Genomic DNA, 25,151 nt, shown 5'->3' with positions numbered 1-25,151 from the left:
CATGTTTAATATACATTTTTAATTTGCTAATAAGTTAACTCGATAGCTGTTCGTACTTTGTTTGTATATATTTAAATGTTAATAAAAATCTTTTTTTTGATGTTACAAAAGTTTTTAACTAGCTACTTGTTTAAAAAGTAATAATTATAATAAAAACTTTAACAATAACTTTAGTGCCATGTAAATAAACAAATACACCCAAATGTATGCAATGTAAAATTGGCTTACGTATGTAAAGTAATCAATAAACAGTTGTCGCTTCTCTCAGACTGAACTCAGACCTCATGCTAGTTACGTTCGCCTTAAGCAAGCTTTACTGTGCCTGGAAGAACTACTCGAAGCCCCAGATAACCGGAAGTTTAACCCGCTGTTATTTTGGGGTTAGCTGCGTTGTATGGCTGTACGCCGAGGAGTCTCGTGCTAAGCAAAGTCGCGTGGACATCGTGAGCAGTCAATTTGGCAATTGGCAATTGATAAAACCAGTTATCTAACACTTGAGGTTGGGCGGTTCATACTGCGGTTTGGTCAGGTTTGAGGCTGTTGAAACGGCCTCAAGTGTCCCACTGCCAGTGTCACTGCCACTGCCACTGATATCTACTTGCGATCAATGTAACCGACTGAAAGTTGATAAGAGTACGCCACTTCAGCGTTGGCCAAGTCACCTGAAGTAACGTGATGGATCGCCTTCTTTAGAGCGACAGTACGCTAATTGCTCAAATGTTTGCATGGCTGCACATCACTCTTGTGAAAAATTAATTAAAAATTTATTTTTAATTCAGCTCTGGTTTTTGCATGGACATATATTGCTTCTCTAGTTTCTTTCTCAACATATATCTAACTAAACCACAAGTTCAACCTTAAATATATTTATAAACTTCTATATAGATTTATTTAAAATGTAAATTTATCTGTAGGATGTTAGAATGATCTAATGATACCCGCAATAAAAGACGATTTGCAGATTTATTTTTATGTGAAACTTTATATTTCATTTCAGTTTTGTATTTTTTTTGGTTTGTTTTGTATGTTTAAATACTTATTAAAATTGTTTTTGTTTTTTGTTTGTTTTTATTTTTATTTTTATTTTTCGTTTTTGTTGCTGTGTTGTTTTGTTAGCTTCTGCTTTTCTGTTCTTGTTTGTGTGTGAGTGTGTGTGTGTCCGTGTTTTTTTTGTTGTTTTTCCGTTTTGCTAAATAAAGTTTTGCGATTTTTTTGAGATTTTTTCTTTGCGACGGTAGCTAATGTTTACTATATATTATATAGTAATTAAATAGATAGATGCATGTATGCGCTTGTGTGTGTCTGTGTGACTGTGTGACTCTGTGTGTGTGTGTGTGAATGGAGTTGAGTATGTGTGTGAGTTTGGCCATTAGCTGAGCCTTAGCTTTCTGATCGATCTCTATCGTTTTGCATTCGTTTTCGTTCTTTTTGCTTATCATTTCAGTAATATTTGTTAGGAATGGAAAAAAATTACAAGCCATAAAGGTAGAAAAAAACTTTACAAATTACATTTTCAAAGAGCACAGTAGAGAGAGGGGGGTAGATAATGATAATGGAGACGGGGCGGTGAAAGTCGGTGAAAGTCGGCGAGAGACGGCACCCCCCGTCTATTTACAAAAGTATTTGTTCTCCAGCCGCTGGCAGTAGTCGCAGATGAGCTGGCAGCACCGCCCATTGTTGAACCGACAGCGGCACTTCTCCACCTGCTTCACCACCTGTGTGGTGTAGCCACGCCCACAGCACAGGGTGCCACAGTTGTCCGGATGCAGGCACTGCCGATCCTTGGTGACCGCGCAGTAGGAGGGCGAGGTCTCCAGATAGTACAGCGTCGTGTATTGCGATTGTTGGGGCTGTGAATGGGAATTTCGCAGCATTTTTAGTTGCTTTCTTAGCTGGTATATTTTTAAGGGGTATCTTATGGTTGAAGAACCTACTTTCTTGCGTCGCTGCTTGGGCTTTTTCATGCGACTCGAGGACACCTGGCGCATGGATCGCTGGTTGGGCGCCTTGCGAATGGCCTCGTTGTACTTCTGCCTCAAGAGTGTGGCTGTGGCATTGAAGTCGGCCATCTTCTTCCAGCAGGTTTTCATCGAACAGGAGCCGGAGACGCCGTGGCACTTGCACTTGTCCATCATCTGCGAGGAGACAGCTTCGATGCCGACCTGCAAGGAAAGTTAAGTTAGTTACTATAAAATATCTCCTTCTTAACCCTTTATCTTTAAGTAGACAATACCTCTGAGTCATGTCGTAGTATCTCGCTGACCTCGTCCCCATCTCCGCCGCGCAAGTCCAGGAAGCTGCGTGTCACCCGCTTGCCGTGCTTCAGATTGTCGTTGCAACCGCCCCACTGGAAGTCCTGCGCCTCCCTGTTGTGCTTCTTGGGTCCGCAGCTGCACTTGGTCATCCGGCCCTCGGCACAGGCCCTGGCTATCGAGTGGGTCATGGCGGCAGCCGTGAGCGCGTGGACGAAGGCCGTCTCCTTGTAGAGCTTCTTGAAGATGTTCCGCTTGCCGCGCGTCTCGATCGAGCAGTTCCAGCGGTCGTAGCGGAACTGCTCCTCGCAGTGGGTGGTGGCCAGGCGGCGGGCCTCGCTAAGGGTTCCCGGCAGTCCCGTCTCCTTGCGGCACTGGTGGTTCTGTCGCCGCGTGGCCGGCATGTATCTGCAGGGTCCACCTACTTGGCCCTGCGAAGTGAACACCGCCATCACCGTGTGCTCCGAAATAAAGTGTTCGCTGCAAGGCATCAAGTATTCGAAAATATTCATTAGAAAACGGAAAAAGTTATTTTTCAAAATTATATTAAAAACTAAGTTTTTATAATAAAAAAAAACAAACTATTTCAAGTTTGAAGAAGTTGTGTAGTTTTCTGTTTTCTGGCTATATTTTGTATGCTTGCCTAATTTTGGCTATTTAAGCGACATCTACATCTGACTTGCAGAACTATCTACATGCATTTTACACAAATGTCTGCGCCCCATGCGCCACCTAGCGGATCTCAAGTGAAGCCTCAAGTCAACGTAATCGGTAAAAATACCGTTTCGACGAGAAATAATATTTTGTGCGCCTTCTCTCTGTTTAAAATTAAAAACAAGTTCTTTAAACTCTTAATATCGTTTTCAATTCAAAAATATGACACTCGAGTTGTTTATGAGCAACCAATAACTTAATGATTGCACAATCGAAATTCTGAGCAACAAAGTTTTTACTGCCAATAATAAACCGGCGCATGAGAAACTTTTATTTGATTTATCAAAAGTTACAACACGCCTTCTTATCAGTTTTCTCGCAACAGCAGAAGGAATTTCCTTGAATCGGTTCCTCATGCCATCATATCTATCTATTTCCAGTTATTTTTGAGCTAATTGTGAGTATGCAAGTACGTGTGTGTGTGAATTATTTCAAAAAGAAGCCGCCGCTGCACCTCACCCGCTTCCTGGCCAGCTTCGGTTATCATTTTGTGGCACCCACTCCGCCGCGGGACTGTGGAGTATGCTGATTTGCAGGAAATCTTAAATTCTCATAAAACTTAAGTGCATCGTAAATTGGCGTATGAGTAACGAGCTCAGCATATCTGCGGCTATCGCACTATCTGGCTATCCGACTATTTCCGTCTCCATCTGCGCCTCGAGGCACCGATTTTCCCCACTTTTCCCCCGGATTCCCCCTTTTTCCCGGGCTCATCTGCCCCAACTGACACCCAATTCGATACAAACTTTCGCCACTAGATGTCTGTTGATAATATTCCATTGAGATTTGTTCTACATTTTCCGCGTGCTCACTTTTTATGGCAAATTAATTTGCCACATTTTCGCAATTAATTAATTAATTGAATGTTTGAAATGTTTACAAGTAGCTTCCACTACACTTGTGGCCTTTGTTTGGATCCACGAATTCGCTACTTCGGCTGGCCAATTTTTATCTATTTATCTCCCGCTGCTTTATTTCGATATTTGACGTAGTTTTCGACTTGATTAAACTATCATTTGGCGATTGACGAAAACTGGCATGGATTGGAATGTAATTGGGTGGTCTGGTGGGGGAAAGTCTTTATTTTGATTTTTAAATATTATTATTAGATGAGTTCGGCAAAGAAATATTAATTTCATTTGACTTTTAAATCTGTGTGAAGTGAATACAACTTGTACATGAATAAATGAGTTAAACGAATTAAAAGAACAAAGTATACACAGAATTAAAACATGAAAATTTATAGCTAGGAAAAAGTTTCAATCATTTTAAAGGTTGATTTATCTAAACCATGAAAAGTATAGATTGTAAAATATTGTGTTTTGAATTGACATGTGTCGATCTGTAGATCTTTATGCCATGAGAGCATTTGTGACCAGTTTGTAGTGCCACGTTCAAGACCCTTGGGGTCTTCAATTACAGCTCAAAGCCCATGTAAGTCGTCGTGTAAGCTTTGTATTGTTATCGCATCCGATTTGCTTGTTGCAAGTGTAGTGCAAAGCGCATTAGGCAAAGCCCCCAGCCAATGGCTCCCCTTTTACCCATTTCAAGTTTGGATAATGTGTGTCGCCTTAGCCATTGAAAACATTGAGGAATTACAAGCCATACACGTGAGGAGTGGCCACGGGGGGTCGACTTGGAGCTAATCCTTTTGACAAAACGTTTACGGGGCAAAAGGCCAGACAATTGGCCGGGTAACTGGCTAAAACAATTAGACAGCCAGCTCTGGAGCCACTTTAATATCACAAATTTCAGCCCACGGCTAAATAGATATAGATGCGCATAGATATAGATGCGTATCTTTCAGATACAAAGTAGTCGAAAGCTATTAAAATGGCCACAGAGCAAAACAAACTGTGAAGAGTTGGTGGTTAGGCCAAACAACAAATTGATGGACAGACGGACGGATGGACGGATGGACGGATGGACGGATGGACGGATGTGTGCCAGCAAACATGCGGGGGAGTAAAGAAGGAGAAGATAGCGCCGTAAAACAAAAGTGTTGATGGATACTTTCCTCGTGCGATGATGACGCTGGAGTTGTGCGTTGTGCGTTGTGTGTTGTGTGCTTTGAGTGCTCTTTTTACTCGCTTTTCCCTCATTTTATCCCTGCATTTGTGGAGATTCATCAAATTTTCAGAAACGTAAAATATTCAACACACACTGGCACACACACACACACACAGGTGGACGGGCAAAGCACATGTATAAATCCCTTTGTGCTGCGGCAAAAGCATTTTATGGACTTTACAGTTTTTAGTTGCTTCTGCCGTTGATGCTGCCCCAAACAGCATAGCAAATGTGCAACAGCAACAGGAGGCAGAGGCAGAGGCGCAGACAGGGGCAGCAACTGCAGCAGTCAGCGATTGAAAGCAGTTCGAGAAACACCAAAAAAGCGCAGAAAAAATAGGTAATAATTAACAATTAATAATATTTTCCAGCTATGCAAAAGAAACTTGCTATTTTTGATTTTGGTAAATTGAAGAGTTATTACTTGCAAGTATTAGTTTCAGAAACACCTTAGAAAATCCATATACCCACTTCTCCCTGTGTAGATGACGTTGAAAACGGAAATCAACCCAGGCGTGCATCCATAAAATCTTTTTTAGAGCAGCATAAGCATATCGAAAGCTGAAAATGCTCTCTCGACTTGAACTTTTTTATGGTCTTCTTACCATTTGCATTTTATTGCCAAAACATAAATGCAGCTGCCAGCCACGCACAGTTCGTTTTATTCTTCCCGTTCCGAAATGCATTGATTATTTTTAAAACATTTGACTTGCATTGGGCTACCAACTCTCCAGTTGATTTTCTTTTCTGGGTGGCGGCAAAATGTTTGTTTGTTTGCTGGCCGCTTGTTTTGGTTTCCTCTGTTTGCTTTTGGCGTAGCTGTCGCATAATTCACCCTCCCCCGGCAACGAAACGTTCAATTAAAAAGCAAGTGCAAATACTGTAACCCAATCGGATCGGAAAATTGATGAACTTAAGCAAAACGCGACGCGGTCGGTTGGTTTAATTGATAGCTGGCAAATGAAGCAGAAGGCGCTGCTTCTGGGATTCTCAGATTTTTCGATTTTGTGCTTCTGTGCTTGTGCTTGTGCTTTTTGCTTGCTTGCCTAGCAAGAATGGGGCCAATGAGGCGTCATTTCTATGGGCAATTTGCTGAGAGACAAGCAGTTTTCTCAAATACTATATGGGCACAAACAGTCGTTAATAGTGGCGATCATTAGGCCGACTCGCCTCATGAAGATTCGAGGAATATCTTTTAACACACTCGAGAAAAGATAAAAAGACTAAATGATCAGTCCAGTGCGTATTAAAACAAATAAGCAGAAGTACTAATTTAAAACGCTTTATGTTACTTAAAAATTTCCTTTTAATTGTATATATCTGATCACTTGGAATTTATTACTCACAATGAAAGCGCTTCTTTCTGTGTAGCAGTTTCTGAGCTCCCAAAGAAGGTTTTAAAATTGTGCCCATTAATTGGCATAACTCTTTTTCAATAATTCATGCGGACCCCATTTGTTTGGCTTTACAGCTTAACAGTGTCGTCTCCTTTTGTCATTTGCTGTATCTTTTTAAATCTTCCGCTGAGTCCGCTGATTCCGCTTCCTGCACCTGTCGGCTTATTTATTCATTCGTTTTATGGCACACGAAACACACTTCAAAATGCGTTGTAAATATTGCGCTTAAGCCGCTAAATTGCAAGCGGTAAAGGCGGTAAAAGCAGCCGGCAGCAACAATTGCTGACAGCAAAAAAAAAATAAGACAGGAAAGGGAAGTGAAGGGAAGGGAGCCAAATTGCAAGCGCGAAAACCGCAAGACAAACGTCCGTCCTTTTGGGGGAAGTCCCCTTTGCGTTCATTTTGCCAGGACGAGGGGTCTCTAAATGCTGATGTATGAGATGTTGTTGTTGCTGCTCAATTTCGGCAGCGTTAAAACATAAAATATGCTTCCGCTCCCGCTTCTTTCGAACCCCCCCCATGAATAATGTTGTTGCAACCAGGGAGGGGAGCGCACTGTTGCACTGCAAGAAACTAGACACTACATTTCAGAAGATTCAAAAAGGTAAAATCAAGATTTTTCGTATTTAAAATAAGTGCACTTGTTATAATTAAATAACAAATAACACATATAACTGTTATAGCTTGTATATATAGTTTAGTAGAATTGAATCCTTTTCTCATACCGCATGTAGTGTTTATTTTTTTGAGTGCTTGTGGGTGGTGGTTAGTGTGGGGCAGCAATAGTCGGTGGTTGTTTTTCGGCTGCAACACGGCGCTTCATCATAAAAAGCGCATCCTTTCGCACAGCTCCCTGTGCCGAAGATTATGGTCATCAATTTTGGCATCATCCAACAAACAGTTGTAGCCGTAAACAATGTCGCTTCCCCTCGGCGACTTCAGCGCAGCAGCAACAAATGTGCCCCCCGAGAGTTTGGCACAAAATTAAAAAAAAAAACAAACGAAAAAAAGAAAACCCAAAACCAAAAAATAAAAAAAGAGAACGGAGAACGGTAAAAGGCATTTTTATGGGCTGGCTCATAAAATTTGTGCATGGGATTTTGGACGCGAGCAGTAAGTAGACAATAAAATGACGTCGCTACTTTTTTGGATTTTTAATAAAACGTTGCGGCAAATGATTAAAAACAAAAAGCCAGCCACTGCGTAGTAGCAACAACAGCAGCAGCAGCAATCAATTTAGTTGCCCACCCAGAAAGCGAGGGTCGCTCGGCCACTTGCTCTTCCGCACTGGATCGCTATTTTAGTTTTAAAAGCATTTTAACGGCTTACTTAGCTTGCGGCTCATGTTGCAGGCGTTGCTGCTGCTGCTGCTGTTGCTACTGCGGTTTATTTACTCAAAGCCGATTTCTGTGGCAAGCACGGAATCGGAAAATGCAAAAGCATGTGACGCCCCCTTTGGAAAAGGGACGGGGCGGACCACCTTTACTTCTAATTTGTTTGCGTTAAAGTTTATCAGTGAGCAGGGGAAGCCTTCCAAAAATGCCATGCTACTGCCGTTGCCGCTACACTCGGAGGAAATCCTACCACTTTTGGCTTGTTTTCGATGCCTATGTGCTATGTCATGTTTAAAAATGGCAACATTTTTGCTAAGAATCTATTTTGTAAGCTAACAATTATCAATAAATATCGAGTTGAATATATTTTTGAAATATTTCATTTTACTAAAATATAGTATGAGTTTTAAGAAAAGATTTTGTAAAACAATAGCCTAAATTAAATATAAGTGAATTTGATCTGAGTGCAGCGGAAGCTGATGTTGCTGATGCTGCTGCTGCGTGTGCGCCATAAAAATGCAATAAAAATCTTTACGACACATTTCGCTTGCAACCCTCACATTGGGGCACAAACACAGCCCTACATATATTTACTCCATGTATGTATGTATGTATGTATAGACAGGTTTAGCCGTACGATGGGCACACTTCACACCTAGCATCTTTCGTTCTTGCCCCATGTTGCTGCCGCGCTGCACCGATGTTGCAACGGCTGCAAGCCACTTTGCGCCTAAGCAGCAAACGCCATTACCTTGGCCACGCCCCTAATAAACACATCACTCGAAAAAAACTTATAAGGTAAATAAGTTTCGTTTGAATTGGTAACAATTACTGATTGCAAAAATTTGTCATGGAATTTTTTACAGGAAACATTAATAGACTCTTAACGGTTGAACCTTGATTCATTCAATATAAACCTTCATTGTGAAGCCTTGAAGCCTTGAAGATTCCATCTAGGTAAGCTGTTTAAGAATCTAGAGAAATTCTCAGAGGGAGCAGTTACACTCGAGTTGTAGCCAAGCCAAGCCTTTGTTTCTGCCACCGAATCGCAGACGAATCGTGCAACATTTTAGCCCAACCATTGCGTTTGACATTTATCATCTTTCAAGAATGCCAAATCTGCTTCGTTAACCATCAAAAAACTCCTCCTTCTGGCACTCAATCTTCAGCTGCTTGGCATTGCAGCTTCCGCTTGTTGTGGCGTTGCAGTTGCAACAGCAACTTCCAGTATCCAGTGCACACTGCTGCTGCCCCTTTCATTGAATACATTGCCAAACTATTTTTCAGCTAATATTAGATGGTTTTGTTGGCGGTGCTGCTGCTGTTGCTGCTGCCACTGCCACTGCCGCGTTTATGGCTGGTATTTTCTCGTTTATGCTTGAACGGCATTCCAGCAATTTGTCTGCATTTCTTTTCATTTTTGTTGGCCGCTATAATTTCTCCAGCATTTTACACACATTTGTTGTTTCGGAGCCAGTGCTTCTCTGCCCTCGAGAATTTATCAGGTAATTTTGTGTTAAGACCGAAAATACTTCGCCAAATATAGACATTCTCTTACTGATTTATAAGATAGCCTTTGCATATCAGAAATGAACTTCCAATTTCCCTCTAAATTGAGACTTATTTATGGAATTGTCATAACATTATCTCTTCTCCGCCGGGCAATTAAAATTAATTGCTGGCATTTTGGTCGTCGCTTTTCCCGCTCTTCTCTGAAGTTTTCCCATAAAAATTGCCAGCGAATAGATTTAAATTAATTTTCCTGGCAATTTTCCTTTTGGTTCCAAGGCAACGACCACCAGCGGGGAAAACAAAGCTTAAGCTTAGCTATTAATGATTAATTTTGCGACTTGGCTTGTCTGTTTTTTATACACTACAAAAAACAATTTAAAAAAAACCTTGATAGTTACAAAAGCAGCCATTAAAATCAAAGAAAAACTGGCTGCAATGAAAGTAATTATTTCTTGTGAGTTTTAAATAATAGATTTTTATAAAATAAAACATTTTTGTTGAGTGTATGTAGAAGAATTGGTGGTGGAGTAAGAGCTTTGAATAAAACACTCGCATAAAAATTAAACATCAACGCGAAACGCAATCAACATTAAAAGTTTGCGAGGGAGCTCTTGGCTTACATTTTATTTACTTTCCCATAAAAGAGAAACGCACGGGTATAAACCGATAAGAACCCACATCCACACCCAGAATTCTGACTCAAACCGAGAGCCATGGTCTCCAGACTCCAGACTTCAGACTCCAGACTCAGTTGCTCTGTGGGATCCCCGGATCCACTCAAATGCGTTTCGCATAAAATGCGTTTTTATGACCATGACGAAAAAGCGATCCTGATATCACACCCCGTGCAGGCCCATTGCGAAACTAAAGAAGGAAAAACCAGGCTTCGCTTTCCACGCCATCATCAGCTCATTTCCCTCGGAAAATGGGAAACCTTTGGCGGGGGTGAAAGCGTGGCTAACATGGCCGCAATGATGTATTAATGGACGGTCACGTAAAGCTCGTAAGATTTTTACAAGCAACCCTCGCTTCGCGCTGGCTTGGCTCACAAAATGGCCTTGGAGGTGGTGTTTTCCTATATGCACTATGGGTATGGGTTATGTATGGGGGCGGGATTGAAGTACCATCGCACAACACATTCCTCGACTCTTTCCCAGCTCTCCAAGTTGTTCATTGAGTGCTAATTAAGCAAAAATCCCGCCCCACAAACGAGGCCAAGTTGGCGCCATGTACACAAAAAAGATGCCACAACCAACGGGCAACATCCACGCATAGATTTAGATACAGATACAGATTGAGGTACAGATACAGATACACTTACGGATACTGATACAGATACAGATACAGATACATTTACACGTACTTGTACTAGATTGAGATACAGAAAGGTCTGTGCTTTATTCTCTAAACAAATCAAATGCTGCCACGAAGGCATTCAATCAGTTGAGTTCACTTGCTGCTGGCAATGTTGTTCTTATGAGGTGATAAAACAAGTTCATGTTGCACGGATCTCTTGCCTTCTGGCATCTTCTGGTCTGCTTTCGATTTGTAAACTTTACAAATCTCGATTATTGGCCTATTAATCGAGAGTAGTTTTCTCCAGAACTTGCCAAGATCGATTGTAAATGTATCATTCCAGTTAATGAATATTAATGCCAGCATAACAAAAAGCATAAACATTCGAAAACCAACTTGAAACCACAAATCAAATGCATTTTTAAACATCAGCGAAATGAAGGAAGTGGTTTTTAGGAAAATGGTTGAAGCTTTCAGGGAATGTCGTACTCTGTTAAGATTCTCTAAAAATACTGTTATGAAAATATTTTCCCTAAACTCAATTCTGCCACTCCATATTCCCAATTTGTTGGCCGCTTCCGTTCGTTGTTTCCACTCAACACGCTAACAAATTTAAGCCAAACAAATGACCAAACACAGACGAAGAATTCAGAGGAACAGATGCACAGACAGAAAAAATGTAATCTAGAGTAAAATAGGTTTGCTTAAAGAAATTTCTTAAAAATTAGCTCATTTTCAATTCTTATAAAAGCAGATCAATAAAAAGTATTAAAAGTATCCACACTGTGGAGATCGAATTTCTCGTTAACTTCTTCTATAGGAACGTTTTCCTGAGTGCATTTGATTTAGAAGAAACGAGGGGCTGCCGATTTCGGAATTGGAAACAATTTTCTGCTGCGACCACACAAAATTCGCTGGCCTGCTCGGCGTATTTTTTCGCCAGCCTGCTGTCAACGCCAAGAAGCGCTTAAGCATTATTAATCGCTTTCGAAATGAACTGTGCGCCATGATAATGAGCGGCGAAATATGCAATGCAAATGCACTTGCCGCGAAAAAGAGTTTGACAAGCCGATGGATGTGGCGGGGAAAGTTGCAGCACCAAATCGGCCAGTCACATCCATTGGCATCTGCTCTATAGCTATATAGATATATACTATAGCTGTATGGCTGTATAGCTGCAGCTCTGTTGGCCAGAAAGGCAATTTTGCATAATTTCCGAAACACATGTTGCCTTCAATCATGCGAGAAAGAGCAGCAAGGGCTGGGAATGGTAAGGGGAAAGGGTATGGGTATGGGTATGGGGATAGGGATATGGGATATATGGGATATGGTAAAGCGCCCTGAGGGCACATAGACAAATTGACTGACTGACTGACTCACTAACTGGCTGGCTGCTTGACTGCATTTGAATACATCTGACTGCCTGACTGCCTGACTGCCGAGTGCCTGGTGAATGCTAAATGCTGAATGCTGCCTGTTGAATTTTACCGGGGAATCGCACTGCGACTGGCAGTCGGGAAGCAAGTGAAAACGTAGCGGAAAGCATTTTAATACTAATTACAAAGAATTTGTGCCGACGCCACTTTTACTTATTGCCCTCTTTTTGCACAGATACTCTTTACTGCAAGAAGCTTAAAACACATTGCAATATTTTTGATACTTCAGAATTTAAATACTCTTACCCTCAAAACACATTGCCATATTATTGATACTTCAGAATTTAAATACTCTTGCACTTAAATATTTTCACATTTAATATTTAAATATTTAAATATTTTCATTCACATTTACAAAAGAATGTATTGATTAACCGCAATATTAGTATATTTGTTAACCATTTTAATGCACTATTAGGCTTCATGCATAGTAACCCATTTTGATTACTGGCCAAGTTGTCAGTTAATTTGAGGACATTTAAAAGGTTCATTCTAGCGTATATAATAGCGTATAAAATATTCCCTGATAAACTGCATTTTTCCCACAACTCACTCTCACTTGCCAGTGGGTCATCGCTCGTTTTTTTTTCATTTTTGCTGGCTCGAATCAGTCGTGTGGCTCCGAGAGTCGGGCTGCCTGCCCCCTTTGAATTTTTTCGATTTCCGAAAATAAATGTTAGCGCATCGCCTGCGGCACAGGACTGCGTTTTAATTGGAAAACACGGAGAGCAAAGTGGAGTTCCCAGCACCAGCTCCAGCTCCAGCTCCAGCTGTTGGCTTTCGTATCTTTATTTCGTTTGGGTTTTTGGGACCTCGAAGGCGGCGGTAAAATCACTTTAATCAAATCGTTTTATGACAGCGCGCTCACTCGTGGCGGCAAAAAGGCAGGAGAGTCGGAAAAGGCAGAAAATTCAGAAAAGCCGACAAATGACACAGAAGACACATGAACGTCATTAAGTAAACAATTGGCTGGGAAATCATATGTGAGTGAGTTTCTGTTTCTGTGTGTGGAACGCGGGTGGCAGGTGAGTTTTCCCAGTTTGACATTAAACGCGTGTTAATTTCATTTAATTTGGGCCGTGATTCGTCCAAAGGGGAAAATGTGCTACGTGGAAAGAGGTGGGGGGAGGTTCTGGGCGGTTCAGACATTTACGGTAAACGACCCGTCCGTATTTCTGTTCATCCATCAACGCCCCGATCGCTCAACTCGCCGTGAAAATTCCCCCAACTGCATTTGTCAATCAGCGTTTTTCCTCTCAGTCTGTGGCATTTTCCTCTCATTTTCCCTTTTTTCTTCGACTGCCATTCAAGGTCCATCATCTCTGTTCCTCGCTCTGCTATTTTGCTCTTGAATTTCGCCTGTGCAAAGTGAAATTTTTCGTGGGGATCCAGTGGGAATATTCTATATAGTTTATGTCTGGGCGATCGCACAACACTTTGTCAAGTGGATATTTATGTTTGGGGCTATGATCTAGAAAACTTGAGATGTCAAGTGGGTGGTGCGGTGCAATGGTGTGTGGATGGGGCCAAAAGTGATACCAGCTAATAGGCAAGTTCTTGGGGTTTTGAGTGGATTGTGATATGGGGAAAGAGGTTGGTCTGAATTAGGTTGCTATCAGGTTATTTAAAATATTATACAACTTGATTAAGCTAATTATTATATTATTAAATAATTAAGGCATTTATTTCATTGTGAAATTTTGGTATTTCTTTTTCATTTCCTTTTTTTTAACGTAGTGCCTTACTCACTTACTTATTCTTAAGTTAGACTCATGTACTTTGGCCTTACTAAACTGTATTCATTTAGTTTTTGGATTACACTTTTTAAGACTGTTAAACCATTAGAATGAAATTGATTGGAGTCCTTTTTCCACAGTTTTTTTCCACTAATTTTCCATTTCACTCAGCTTGCTGACTAAACGTCTTTTTTTCTAGATTCAGCCAGTTTACTACCCAACCTCAAGTGGAGCATATCCATTTCACTTTACCCCTCGACAAGCCCACAAATTGAATTAAAAGACCACGCATGTTTGTGTTTTCGGGGTAGCATTCAATGATGATGTCGTGCTGTCGTCGGCTTCTTAACTTAGATCCTGTTTTTTTTTTTGTTTTTCGTTTTCGAGTTTACTGCTCATTTCCATAACTGTTTTCGGTAGTCTGATTGGCTTGGGAAAAGCGTAGATGCTTGGCTTTTATTTGGTTTTTATGTCGCCGCCGTTGTCGCGTCTTTTGTTCAGGGTCAAATTTTCAATTCAATATCGATCTGGGAAGCGACTTGAAGCCACCAAGCAAATGCACATTAACACCTACGACACTCGAGGACAAGTGCATCAAGCGGTGCCAACTTGGTCACACCTCTGAAGCAGGCGAGATGAAAGCAAATGAATCCGGAGAGGCGGCTCAGACCATTAGGCTTCAAGCCTGAGCATCAATTAGGCTTAAAGACCCCGCCAACGATGTTTGACGGCATGCCATGACTCTTGTCGCTAATTTGCGCAAATTATGTGCCGGTCCTCTTAAAGTACCGCAAAGTGAGTGCCAACAGCCCAGCCAACCCAGCAAACTCAGCAAACCAACAGCCCACAGACCAATCCCGGCCAGGAACCAACCATCCAAAACTCCAATTATGTCAACAGCAACCGCGGCAGGCACAACATCAAAGCGCAGCCAGGCGGCTTGTCTTGCGGCTCCTCACCTCTTCGAGACACCAGAAAGCTGGGAAAGCGGGGAAAAGCAGGGGAAAAGCAGTGGAAAAGCCGGGGAAAAGTGCATGGGATGCCGCCACGCGGACAACATGTTGCTGCAGGACAGGTTGCAGCAGCATTTTTTCGGCGACAATCCGAGGCAGTCAAGATCTATTGGCTTCTGGCGCAAAAGGGCGCAAAAGATATACTCTTAAAAAAAGAATAATATTCACTTCTACAAATTGCGCTAAGTTCCCTAACAAGATAGTCGCTTTCTGCATCCCTCTGGCTATTTATTTAGAGTTCTAAATAAAGTCAATTAATAGACTCGCTCGTTGACGCAAGAGTTTGTTTTCATAACTATCTCCCATGTTTTCTCCAGGCATTCTGCGATAAATATTTTCCTAAGCAAACAAAAATATGCCCACAACCAACCCAATCGCTTGCGAAAGTTATCATAGCCCGAGCAAAGGGTTAGGTAAACAGGAACGTCAACGCTTTGTAGGTTAAACCGTTTAGACAGCAGGATGTACGAGTGTGTGAGTGGAAAATGGGAAATGGAAAGGGGTGGGGTGGGGGGTTTTTGGGGGCTTTGTGACTGCAATTGGGAGTCGCAAACTGCGTGTGGCAAAACGCTTAGGCCCCCTCTTTGATCTCGCCCTCGCCTCTGCCGCTTTGATGTGCGGTGCGTGCCTCAAGGTCCACAAAACTTCAAGGTCCCAACTGCGGGTGTATCTGTATCTATATCTGTATCTGTGCCTTGTATCTGTATCTATGCCTTGTATCTGTATCCACACACGTGTGTGGGGCAACTCGTTGTTTGTCTTTGATGCAACTTCCTCAATGCGCTGCCAAACTGGCAAACTGGGAAAACTGGGAAAACTTTGGTCCAGAGACAGAGACAGTTAAAAAGATGGATGATGAAACGGGGGCGAGGAAATGCCGAGTCCGCGGCAGATGAGATCAAAGGCAACTCGAAAAGCCATCACGCTTTTAGACACACGACCACAACACGGCAAACTCCAAGAAATGAAATAAAACAGAATCAACCGCATCTTGCACTTGGCTGCCACCTAAAACAGCGTTTGTAGGTGCACTCAGAAAAATAACTAAGCACAAGTGAAGCACAAAGCCAAATGCAACTAGAATGAAAAGCAAACTTCGCCCAGGGATTTCAGCTGACAAAAATCAGTTGATCATAAAAATAGATACAACATAGAATATATGTTGAATACAAATATTTCTTCCAGTGTGCAACTGCATTTGGATCTTTAATCTGTTTCTGCATCTGCTCCCCGAAGTTTGTCTTACTTTTAACACCTTTCAGTGCGTTTTGTGTCTGATTTTAGGCTTCACGCTTGAATCGCTATGGAATCCGGCTTCGAGCTGCCTGATTTGTTTAACTCATTTGGACGATTTTCTTCACGCACTTTCCGATGATTACATGAAAATGCATTTTATGTCATGGGAACGCTGCGCTGAGGCTGACTCTGAGTCTGAGACTGCCGAATGCATTCTATTGTTGTGGCAGTTGCAACCCTCGGAAATGCAGTTTCTTTTTTGGTTCTCCAGAGTTGTTCATCATCATCAGCAGCAGCAGGAGCAGGAGCAGCAGCATCGACACAGAATCATCGGCATTTCTGTGCTGGCATTTTTATTGGGTTTCATCATGGCCAATTTATGACTCCGATCTCGCTTTTGTGTGCTCCCTCGTCTGGCAGCTGCTTTTTGTTTAAACTTTTATGGCGCAGCTTTGGCTTTTCCTTTTGCCCGCCTTTCATTTCAACAAAAGGACATTCGGCATAAAGGAATTTACCCAAAACGGGGAAAACTTATTCACAAAACAGTCCAAAACGAAGACGGAGTTGAACCCCCAGTTTATCATTAAGAGACAAAAACCTCAGCAACGGAAATGCCATCAGGAGTTCGAGGAGTTGGAGGAGTTGGAGGAATAAAAAGATGTCGAGAAGCAGTCCAAGTTGAGAGACAACGGCCTCATAAAACGCAGCCATCAAAAACGACAAAATTAAAAAGTTCAAATGGCAAATGGCAAATGGCAGGCAAATTGTTAGCCGTAAAATCACTAGAAAATGCTATGGAAAATATTTTGCATAAACAACGAAGTGCTCATACTTTAACCGACTTGAAAGGTCGGAATATTCCTGAGTCCAATAATCGGTAATTTATTAGCATAATGATTGGAAAATTCCGCGCATGCTGATCATCAATTGGATAGCTAATATATGGCTTTTATAAGAGCTGAACATTTTCTCAATCAAAATATCAGTTGAATTTATATTGTGAGGAAATTAGGCTAAGGTGTGTTCAACATCAGTTTATCAATTAATGAATTGCAAAAAGTGAACCAACTGTCAGTAGAAAATGAAGTAATAAAAGAAATAACAAGAAGTGTCTGAAATTTAATTTTCAGAAAGAAGTACAAGGCTCATAAGTCGTCCAGCTGCTGCCCCTCATCCTCATCCTGCTGTTCCAGCCCATTACCAAATCTGAACCTCAAGACCCGCCGACATTTTCATTGTCGTCTTATTGAGACAAATAAATTTCGGGTGGTGCCACATGGCGATGCCAACTGCAGTTGTCGCACAATTCGCCTGGATATTTTTAATTTTGCGGCGAGAGTACAAGAAAAAAAACAAAACAAAACTTTGCACATAATCGTTATCGTCGATGGTTGAGAGGAAAAGCCCCCGGAAAACGCCGAAGGAAAACCCCTCAACTTGACCATAATTTGCGGCCAAAACAAAGGCTTTTCTTGTGTCTTGGAAATTAGCATTTTTATGCTTCCGCCAGGGTTACACACAAACCCCACTCAACTCAACTCAACTCAACTCGACTGAAATGAACTAAGATGATATAGTCGGAAAGTTTTTATCCACAACAATGGAAACTTGCAGCCATAGTTGGCATACAATGCGCCCGATGAAGTAAGGACATGAAAGCAAGGACATAAAGGCCGGGTGAGGCAACCAAGGAAACGGTAAGTAAGTTTTAATTACTCTTTGACAAATATTTAAGTTCGGGAGTTGTCAAGAGAAGAAGGGACAGGGACCTTGTCTTACGCACAATTAAACAGATTTTTGCCGCTTGTAAGGCAAATGAAATCACGGAAGGATACAAAGCCAGTCTGGGTTCCTGATACGGATACGGGGACGGATTTCGGATTCGGATTCGGAACTCAGATCCTGTGGGGTTGTAACAACATAATTCTGCGCCGTATAATGTCATAAATGCCTGTTAACAAAACAACAGACGACGGCGAACTGTGACGCAGACTGTCAAACATTATTACATTACTTTATTATTTGCCTTTTGCCTTTGGGTTCTCAATCTGAATCTGAATCTGAATCAGAAACAGAATCTGAAACTGAAACTGAAACCAACCCCGTGGCTTCTCTGGGATTTCTGGTTCTTAGACAAGCCACTCTCCTCATTGCCAGATCAACCCTGACATGGGAGATTAATTGCGCCAGTCTTTTACAACTCTAAGTTTTGTGCTCTGGCAACCAGAGGGAACTTCATCATCATCATCATCATTGAGAGTGCCCCCTGACAGCAATTACTAAATTTTCATTACATCCCCTAATCAGCATTTTGTGCATATTGATTGTGTAAACAGGCGTCGCGTAGTCGCTCCAGAATCTCGTTCACATTTTGATTTTGATTTCGAACTCGACACGGGGAAATTGATTTAAGAGTCGACTTGTTTGGTGAAGGGTTAGTGCTTTGATTTGCTGGGCTGGCAAAATGGTTTAGGCAGGTGTTGAAGTGGCCAGCTCAAGGGGAATGGCTTTTTAATGGGCTCAATTGATTGAGGGCTCAAATGGAATAATTATCAAATGGAATATGGGTTGTATAAATAGGGATTCTATAAAATGTTCTGTCTGTCTTAAACCCACCAATCATTGCCTAAACCAACTTCATTCAACCACGAATGCAATCTACCAAGTTATATGCTGCAAAACCAAACCCTTGGCAATCACATCGTGCGTCTTGGGCAACTTTGAGTGCTGATTTGACTTTTGCCATTCGTGCTGACATTTCGAATCAATAAAGTCGCACTTTGCACTGCCACTGCCACCTGATCGCAATTACGTGGAATTTGGAGGGTCGGCAAATGGGGGAAGTACACATGCACACACATATATAATAGGTATTACCATCCAGTTTAATGGCCAACAGCAAACGATGTCTTGCTCAAATAAGCCGATTAATTGTAATCAAGCAGCGCGTCTAAATGGACACCGACTTGCCATTCATTCAGCTGGGCCCGTACCCGGAATCGAGCGGAACTGGACGGACTTTCTGGATGGGATCCCCTGTCTATCGATTTCTGTCGTCTGGCCAATGCTTGGGTCACTACTGCATAGAAGAACAGCGAAATTGCCAAGCAAAATAAGTGAAACACTTTCTGCCCCATCAAGTGTTCCAGGAGGCACCATTCACCCACCGGGAGTGTTGTGCAATAAAAAGAATGGCCAATTGCGAAAAAAGGCTTCAAGCCCATACGCACAGAAAAATATTTGCTTACATTGCCTCTGTATTACCATAAGTGTACTCATAAGTTTAAACTTAAATATGTAAATTAAGAATTTATATAAGATTTTATATATTTATATATAATTTAGTTTGCACTCCAAATTGATAAAAGATTTTAACTTTAATTTAGTATGCACTCCAAATTTGTAAAAGATTTTATATTCAATTTAGTATGCACTCCAAATTTATATAAGATTTTATATACAATTAAGTCTGCACTCCAAATTTTTATTAGCTTCTATCCTAATCTTTACAATGTCTTTGCATTAGAAAACAAATAACTTCTATTGTGGCTTAGGCAAAAACATAATAAAATAAATTAAATATTCCAGAGGGAAATGCTGACAAGTTTTTAAAATATTCATGAGCACACCTATGACTCAGAAACAGCCGCGCAGTGCAGAATCTCATCCCTCCAGTTACAGGAACATTATGGCATTTTCCCCTTTTGTTGGGTGGTTTTGTAATGACAAATAATAACTGGTGGTCCTGCCCGTTGGCCTCCACCCCCACCACCCCCTTCCATGGCTGCCCTGTCAGTGGGCAAATTAATGGTGAAGTGTAAGTAAAATTTACGCTCTGCCACCGCAGCTGCCCCGTGCCCCATGCCCCCCTTGCCCCACGTCCCTGCTGTTCGCATCTGCTAATAATCATAAAAAAGGCGGCTAGCAGCATTTTGACAACCGACAACCCCCCACAATTGCAGCACCCCCTTTTTGCAGAAGGTTTCGGCTGACAGGCGCTGAATAAAGCTGAAAGCAGACAACTGAAAGCTAAAAGGCTGCCGAAGAGCAGCAGCCGCAAACAAAACAAATATAAATAATTTTACTTTATTGTTTAAACCCAGCTCGCCACCTCCCTCCCTTCAATCCCCCCACCATTCCGAGTGTCTGAGTGCGGTCTCTACTTATGTTGCATTGCAACTGATTAGCAACTCGAAATTATCGCCGAGTTGAGGTCCAAACTGAAAACAGAAGAGGGCTTGAAGTTGAATTCGTATGCCGACTGCTGCACTTTTCGCGGTATTTGTATTTATTTGACTTGGCAAGTTAATTGCCAGATCAAAAGAGCGCTGGAGATACTCAGAACTGTCCGGGAGATCAGGAAGCGATTATTATAAACTTTTCGGAATTATAAAAGCATTTGAGGACGATCAGATAGTGTGGGGCAAACAGGAAGTCAATATCTGCGATTTCCAGAATTCTATCCCAGTTCATCTTAAATGTTTTTTATTTGTACTTTATTGCTTATGGGGAAATTGGTTCAAAACATATTTGTTTAACTGAATAAAACTATCAGTTCTGAAAATAATTTCCCCAAAAAGCAAAAGCTCCTGACCTTGTATTAATCTAATTAGATTTTAATTTAAGAACCCCGCAACTTGTGCAGTTCCATGTAGAGCCCTTCAATTCACCTAATTACCGCGATCTGACTTGCTCTAACCATAAATTGTCGATTTTATGTAATCAAAGTTCACCGAGAGGGCTGTTCAGTTAAGAAATCAGAATGCCAAGCAAACCAGAGTTCACTAGATGGGTTAAACTTGAACATGTGGGCATGTTTTAATAATTGCGGACACAGAAAATAATTGTAAACGTTGATTGCCCAACAACTGGAGTTGGGGCCACAAAAAGTCGCATAAAAAAGGCGCCCATAAAATGCGGCGACTGCAGAAATGCTCGTAGGACAAAACAATTTGATGGCCGAGTGAAAGATGAAAGATGAAAGATCTCCATCAATTGATAAGATTTTCAGTTCAATTGAGTTGGGGAGTAGCTCTAGATTGACTCACTTGTAAATGCCCTGCTGCATATCCATGTTATTAGCGCTGGAGCCGATTCCTAGGCCCATTCCGGCACCGCCTCCCACTCCGCCGCCAGTGTGCATGGTGCCGCCGTATCCCAGATTCCCAGGTAATCCTTGGCTGCCGGGCACTATGATGCCCAACTTGGCCAGTCCTGCCAGAGCGTGTCCATGGGGATGGGAGCCGCCCAAGTTGCCGCCCAAGTTGCCGCCGAGACCATGGCTCGATGGTAGTCCCATGCCGTTGCCCGGAACTCCAAGTCCAACTGCCGAGTGCCAGGGATTGCCCACGGACCCCACGCCGCCTCCAATCATCGAGGGCACACTCGAGGTGCTGCTGCCCAGTTGGTTGATCATGGATCCGCCGCCACCCGGGGCACTGTTCACCACCTGACCAGCGTTGCTTCCCATCAGGGTATTCAGTATCGTGCTGTTCATGGTGTTCCCGGTGTTCAGATTGTGATTGCTCTGGTGCTGTTGGTGTTGCTGGTGTTGTTGGTGTTGCTGGTGCTGTTGTTGGTGCTGTTGGTGTTGCTGGTGGTGAATTGCAGGATTGCTGGTGTCGAGATCGCCGTTCTGGCCCACCATCAGCAGCTGGTCCTCGTTTCGCACCTGGCCCAAACTCAGCTGGGTGAGGATCATTAGCACCAGGACTCCCGTTGACGATGTCATTTTACTGATTTATTGGACTTTTTATGGATTTATTGTTTATAATTTATAATTGATGATCGAAGCGGTTGTGTTGGTGTATTGTGGATTTTGCTAAATGCGTTTTCTATAGTCTACTTTTTGGCGTGATATATTGTGGATGCTTTTGTGGTAAGTACTTTAGTTAATAAATTACTAGATGCTAGGGTTCTACGTTTTTAAATATTTATTTTATTTCTTTAGCGTTATAATTAAATTTACGTTTTGTATATTTTGTCAAAATGATTTCGTTTTCGATTTCGATTAATATAAAATTGTTAAGTGGCCGTATAAAAATTGTTTAATATTCTATTCGATGCGATTTTGTTTTTGAGATTATGTGCTTTGATAGTTGCGAGAATTTTGTTTTATTTCTTTTTCTTGTGTAACTTATTTTGGACTGCTTAATACTTTTCGTTTGATTTCCACTTGCTTGTTTCAGACAGCTACATTTTTTTGTGTTTTTTTCCTGCTTGTTAGTGGACCGCATAAACTTTTTAACTTTTCACATTGGCACTTCAAACGTTTCTCTCTTGTTATTTCAAACGGCCGAAGATGATTTATTTGCTTTAGCTATGTGCGTTTTTCCCGAGCGCTATTTTCCTTTGCGCTTCCTGGGAAATCGAAATCGAAATCTCTCCGATCGCAGAGCGCTAGATCAAAAGGCGCACTTCTCCCCCCACCCAAGACGATCGGGCGTTTTAAAACGCGGGGAAACCCGTTTCGTAGGTGTTGATGCTGCAGTGTTGCTGCAGTGTTGCTGCTGCTGTTGCTGCTGCTGCTGCTGCTACTGCTGTTGTTGCACTTGCAATGAGTGTGGCTGACCGCCAGCGGAGCCGTCGCCAGTGCTTCTCTATACCGCCGATCCATCCATCTGGGCAGCCTGGACTCGAGGGTTTTCCGCAGCACATGAAAAGTCGCCGCCACGCATTTTAAGAATTTTCTTGAGGCCGGCCGGCCGGCCACTTGCCATATGCAGCGCAGCTAGAAGATCACAGAAGTTATCACACACCGGGGATCCACTAGAAATTTAGAACTATTTTTTTTGTTTTGTATTTTCTTTTTGGTTTTTCCGGATGCCAGCAGTTTTCACGCTTTCCCAACACTTTTGATGCGTGCGAGTCTCGCTCTCGACGGCACTGTCTGTTTGCTTGAATCTGATTTCGGGATTTCTGTTTGGGATTTCTTGAACAACCGCGCCACACGTGCGTCCATCAGCTCGTTCGGCACTCGACTGAATCTGAATCATCGACAGTCGACCGTCGTGTGTTGCCGATGGTGTTGCTGCTGCTGCTGTTGCTGTTGCTGTTGCTGCTTTTGCTGTTGCTGCTGCTGCTGTTGTTGCTGTTGCTGCTGGTGGTGTTGCCGCTGTGCCTCGACGTCTTTGGCACCGTGAGTCCTTCGAAGGATTTACCCACAGACTGGGCTCTGATAGGCAAACGCGGTCGTGGTTGGCGCATGTTGAGCGGCCGAATTGCGTGCGCAGCCAGTGGCAGACTTGCAACATGTTGCATGTTCGTATGTTCGACGTGCCGCCAATTGATCGCCGTCACAATATGTGGACATCACTTCATTAATTATAGCGACAACTTGTCAGCCGTAATTGCTCCGTGGCTAATTGGCAGGCAAGTGTCTCTGGGTTAGTCACTTGTAGCAGCTACCGCGCATTTTCCGGCCACTCCGTTTATCTTTTACCTTTTTTTCTTCGCCAGATAAACCGGGGTTTGGTTTGCCGAGGTTTTTCCATGTTTGCTTGCCCAGTCCATCCATCAGGCAGTCTTTCAATCTGTACGACACTCTTCTCCTCAGGCTTATCCATCCGGGAACACTGTGAAAAAATAGTGGAGTATCTGTAATGTATTTTAATATAACTTCAAAGTATATCACAATTTTTGGAAGTCTTAAGAATATAATCATTTCTGAATGCCACTGAGCACTTATAAAGAATGTAATTTCGAAAAGAGTATGTTTATTTTTTGCTTTCCCAAAAAATTCTAATTAATAGGTGGCTTTTCTCTCTGTGCATACAACTCACCTTTCCACTTGTCTTAAACTCTAGCTGTTTGTTATTTACCTTTTTTCTCTCGCTCTCCCAGACTCTACGCACATTCCCGAAAGGGCAAGGCACTCGGCAAAAATATTTTAGCTACATTTTTTGACCCAAAACCCAACGACACCACATATACTCTTACCTGTCTAGCACTCAATATTTGCACAAGTTAATTACAAAAACAACAAACGGCGGGGGAAAAATCATCGCTTGGTTTTTCTATTTGTCCAAACATTTGTCGATTTCATTGAGCTCTGACCACGCATATTTCCTGCACCATCGATCGAAAGGGCGGCAAACTGACTTTGATCGTTCATCGCCGTCGAATTTTTGTTTTTTTTGTTTTTTTTTTGGTTCAATTAAGATTCATTTTAACGCTCCAAGAAAGGCCAGTAAATATACTGTACGGCCGTATGGCATGATTGTTCGTTCTCGGCGTTTATCTAATTTACTTTTACTTACACTTACACTCCCAACTACAAGCGCCCCCCAGTCCCCAAAAAAGATAAGTGTCTGTCCGATGGGAATCGGAATCGGGATCGGGATCGGGAATGGAATTGGGCATGGGACAAAAAGTCGAGACCCGAGACTCGAGAATCGAGAATCGGAGCTGACCAGTTTTATTGGCTTGACAATGGGCCCGTGTCTTTGGGAGAGAGAAAAGGTGAGGGAATTGCTGTTCAAGTGCCTTTTCATTGCGGCACTTTGAGATCCCATTCCATTCCATCCCATCACATCACATCCATATCCCATCCCAGAGAAGAGAAGAGAAGAGAAGAGAAGGAGGGAACGAGACGCCGTCTAATCTCTGCCCCGGGCCTCCATTCTAATGGTTTCTAATGAACTACTTAAGCTGCTGATATGGAAGTGATTGACGATGATTCGGCGGTGGCATGATCGGTTAATCTCATCGCTGAAGTGCTGTCAATACACGCAACGATAGCGAGGGGGCTTGAAAGATATTAGCCATCCCTAAGGGTTTATCTACAAGAGAAGTATCTAGAGAAAATATTAGGATCTCCTTAAGAAAAGATATAAACGTTCATAGTACGCATGATATATCGTATCAATACATCTAAAATATCGAATATTCCTTAGAGAATTTTGTTTTCTTTAACTTAGCACTTGATTCCCAAAGTAATTAAGCCTACAAAATATAACCCCTTGATGGCAAGAAAAGGTTCACTGACTGCCGTCCATTGGGAATGCTTAATGTAGCGTAAAATTGCAAATGCCAAAACATTTTGTGCAAATCAAACGCCCACTTTCAGCCCTAATGCATCTAATGTGACAATGGCATGACTGAGGTGCGTTTTAAGGTTCGGCTAATTGTCGCCGAAAAAAGGGCTTTGAAGTGGC

The 25,151-nt window shown here is 42.2% G+C and overlaps 1 protein-coding gene across 1 annotated transcript; it reads right to left on the bottom strand.

Moving 5' to 3' along the window:
• Positions 1-1,088: 1,088 nt before the first annotated feature.
• Positions 1,089-22,972, bottom strand: LOC6526964 (protein Wnt-4). Its single transcript, XM_002088024.4, has 4 exons — positions 21,045-22,972; positions 2,234-2,732; positions 1,935-2,162; positions 1,089-1,850 (listed from the first exon to the last, which is right to left on the bottom strand). The coding sequence occupies exons 1-4, from the start codon at positions 21,725-21,727 to the stop codon at positions 1,608-1,610; spliced, it is 1,653 nt and encodes a 550-aa protein (XP_002088060.1). The 5' UTR covers positions 21,728-22,972; the 3' UTR covers positions 1,089-1,607.
• Positions 22,973-25,151: the final 2,179 nt, after the last annotated feature.

Source organism: Drosophila yakuba, chromosome 2L, assembly GCF_016746365.2.
Source record: "Drosophila yakuba strain Tai18E2 chromosome 2L, Prin_Dyak_Tai18E2_2.1, whole genome shotgun sequence".
Lineage (NCBI taxonomy): Eukaryota > Metazoa > Arthropoda > Insecta > Diptera > Drosophilidae > Drosophila > Drosophila yakuba.
This window is presented reverse-complemented; position numbering and strand designations above follow the sequence as displayed.

Excerpts from the sequence above, each read along its gene's own strand:
- LOC6526964 (XM_002088024.4), bottom strand. The coding sequence starts at position 21,727 with ATGACATCGTCAACGGGAGTCCTGGTGCTAATGATCCTCACCCAGCTG. Across the intron at positions 2,163-2,233 it reads TACTACGACATGACTCAGAG|GTCGGCATCGAAGCTGTCTC; the intron begins GTATTGTCTACT and ends CTTTCCTTGCAG. Across the intron at positions 1,851-1,934 it reads CCAAGCAGCGACGCAAGAAA|CCCCAACAATCGCAATACAC; the intron begins GTAGGTTCTTCA and ends TCCCATTCACAG.